Below are 1,734 nucleotides of genomic sequence, written 5' to 3'. Positions count from 1 at the left end.
GGGACTTAGCAAAACAAATTGCCGATACCTCGAAGGACCTACTAGTTGGTACTATCGTTGGTCGGCGAAAAGCACTACAGCGATGCCAACGGTGGTGAACAGGGTAGTGTTTTATGTGCATGGTGAACGTGCATGTGTAGTTGTGGTGCTCAAACCTCCTAGCTAGCGCATGAGAAACGTTCTGGGACATGAAGGAAGCTCACCATGTAGCTTTACTCCCCCTTAATCTTATCGTGGGTCAAGATCATGAACTCCCAAAACATGTCGCATGACCGCCAGTTTCACCGCCAGTAATGCCTTCGTAAGAGCGTCAGCTCGCTACTCTTTCGTGCAGATGAAATCTACCTTAATTTGGCCTTCTTGAACGCACTCACGGATGAAATGAAACTTGGTGTCAATGTGTTTACTGCGGCCATGAAACACTAGATTCTTCATCAAAGCAACCGCTGATTTGTTATCAACAAATAATTTTACTGCTGTGAGCTCTTCTCCTGTCAGGTCCCCCAACAGACTTCTAAGCCACAGTACTTGGCATGCTGCCTCCGTTGCCGCCATAAACTCAGCTTTGCAAGAAGACAAAGCAACCGTTTTCTGCTTCTGCGAGTTCCATGACACCAAGCTGTCATTAATGTAGAAAGTCATACCTCCAGTACTCTTCCTGTCATCCACGTCACCAGCCAGATCGCTATCTGTGTAGTCGGTGATCACCTCTGTTTCTCCTCCTCTGGTATATATAATACCATAATGCACGGTGCCCTTCAAATACCGAAGAATCTGGTTTACTGCCTTGTAATGCATCACCGTGGGCTTCTCCACAAATCTGCTTGCCACCCCAACAACAAAAGAAAGATCAAGTCTTGTATGGAGTAAATACCTCAGGAAACCGATGATGCGACGATACTCAGTTGCATCAACCAGTTGTCCAACTAGATCCTTATGCAGTTGCGCCCTTTGTACCATAGGGAATTTAGTGGGATTGCAATCCAGCATACCGAATTGACCAAGAACCTTCTTCGCATACACTGTTTGCTTGATTGTAATTCGCCCATCTTCTTGCGCTACCTCAATCCCGAGATAGTAATTGAGCAATTCGAGATTGGTCATCTCGAACTTACTCATCATCTGCTGCTTGAATCCCATGATCTCCTTTGGACTTTCTCCTGTCACAATGAGATCATCAACATATATTCCAACAATAACTCCATGCCGGCCTATTCCTCTTGTGTATATGGCGTGATCTTGAGCACACTTCACAAATCCAAGTTGCTTTAAGCTTCTATCAAGTCGGATATTCCAGGCCCGTGGCGCTTGTCGGAGTCCATACAACGCCTTACTGAGTTTGAGCACAAGATGCTCTTTGTTCTTCACTACAAATCCCTCCGGTTGGGTCACGTATACTTCCTCTTCGAGCTCACTATTTAAGAATGCCAATTTGACATCCAGATGATGAACTTGCCAACCTTGATTGGCTACAACAGCATGGATGATGCATACGGTGTCTAGCCTAGCCACCGGTGCAAACACTTCTTCGTAATCAATTCCTTGCCGCTGCACATATCCCTACGCGACCAGCCTTGCCTTGTGCTTGATCACATTTCCATCTGAGTTCTTTTTCAGTTTGTAAGTCCATTTGAGCCCAATTGGTTTGTGACCAGCTGGCAGCACTGTGAGAGTCCATGTGTTATTCTTCTCTATGAACTCGATCTCCTTGGTCATGGTGTCCTCCCAGACGTG

General features: G+C 46.0%; 1 protein-coding gene across 1 annotated transcript; it reads right to left on the bottom strand.

The window, feature by feature from the left end:
* Positions 1 to 318: 318 nt before the first annotated feature.
* Positions 319 to 960, bottom strand: LOC133907144 (secreted RxLR effector protein 161-like). Its single transcript, XM_062349185.1, has one exon. The coding sequence runs from the start codon at positions 958 to 960 to the stop codon at positions 319 to 321; it is 642 nt and encodes a 213-aa protein (XP_062205169.1).
* Positions 961 to 1,734: the final 774 nt, after the last annotated feature.

This window comes from Phragmites australis, chromosome 24 (genome assembly GCF_958298935.1).
Source record: "Phragmites australis chromosome 24, lpPhrAust1.1, whole genome shotgun sequence".
Classification (NCBI taxonomy): Eukaryota; Viridiplantae; Streptophyta; class Magnoliopsida; order Poales; family Poaceae; genus Phragmites; species Phragmites australis.
The sequence above is the reverse complement of the archived record's forward strand: the minus strand, read 5'-3'. Positions and strand labels throughout refer to the sequence as shown.

What these genes read in the sequence shown, in the direction of transcription:
- LOC133907144 (XM_062349185.1), bottom strand. Translation starts at nt 960, where the DNA reads ATGGTACAAAGGGCGCAACTGCATAAGGATCTAGTTGGACAACTGGTT.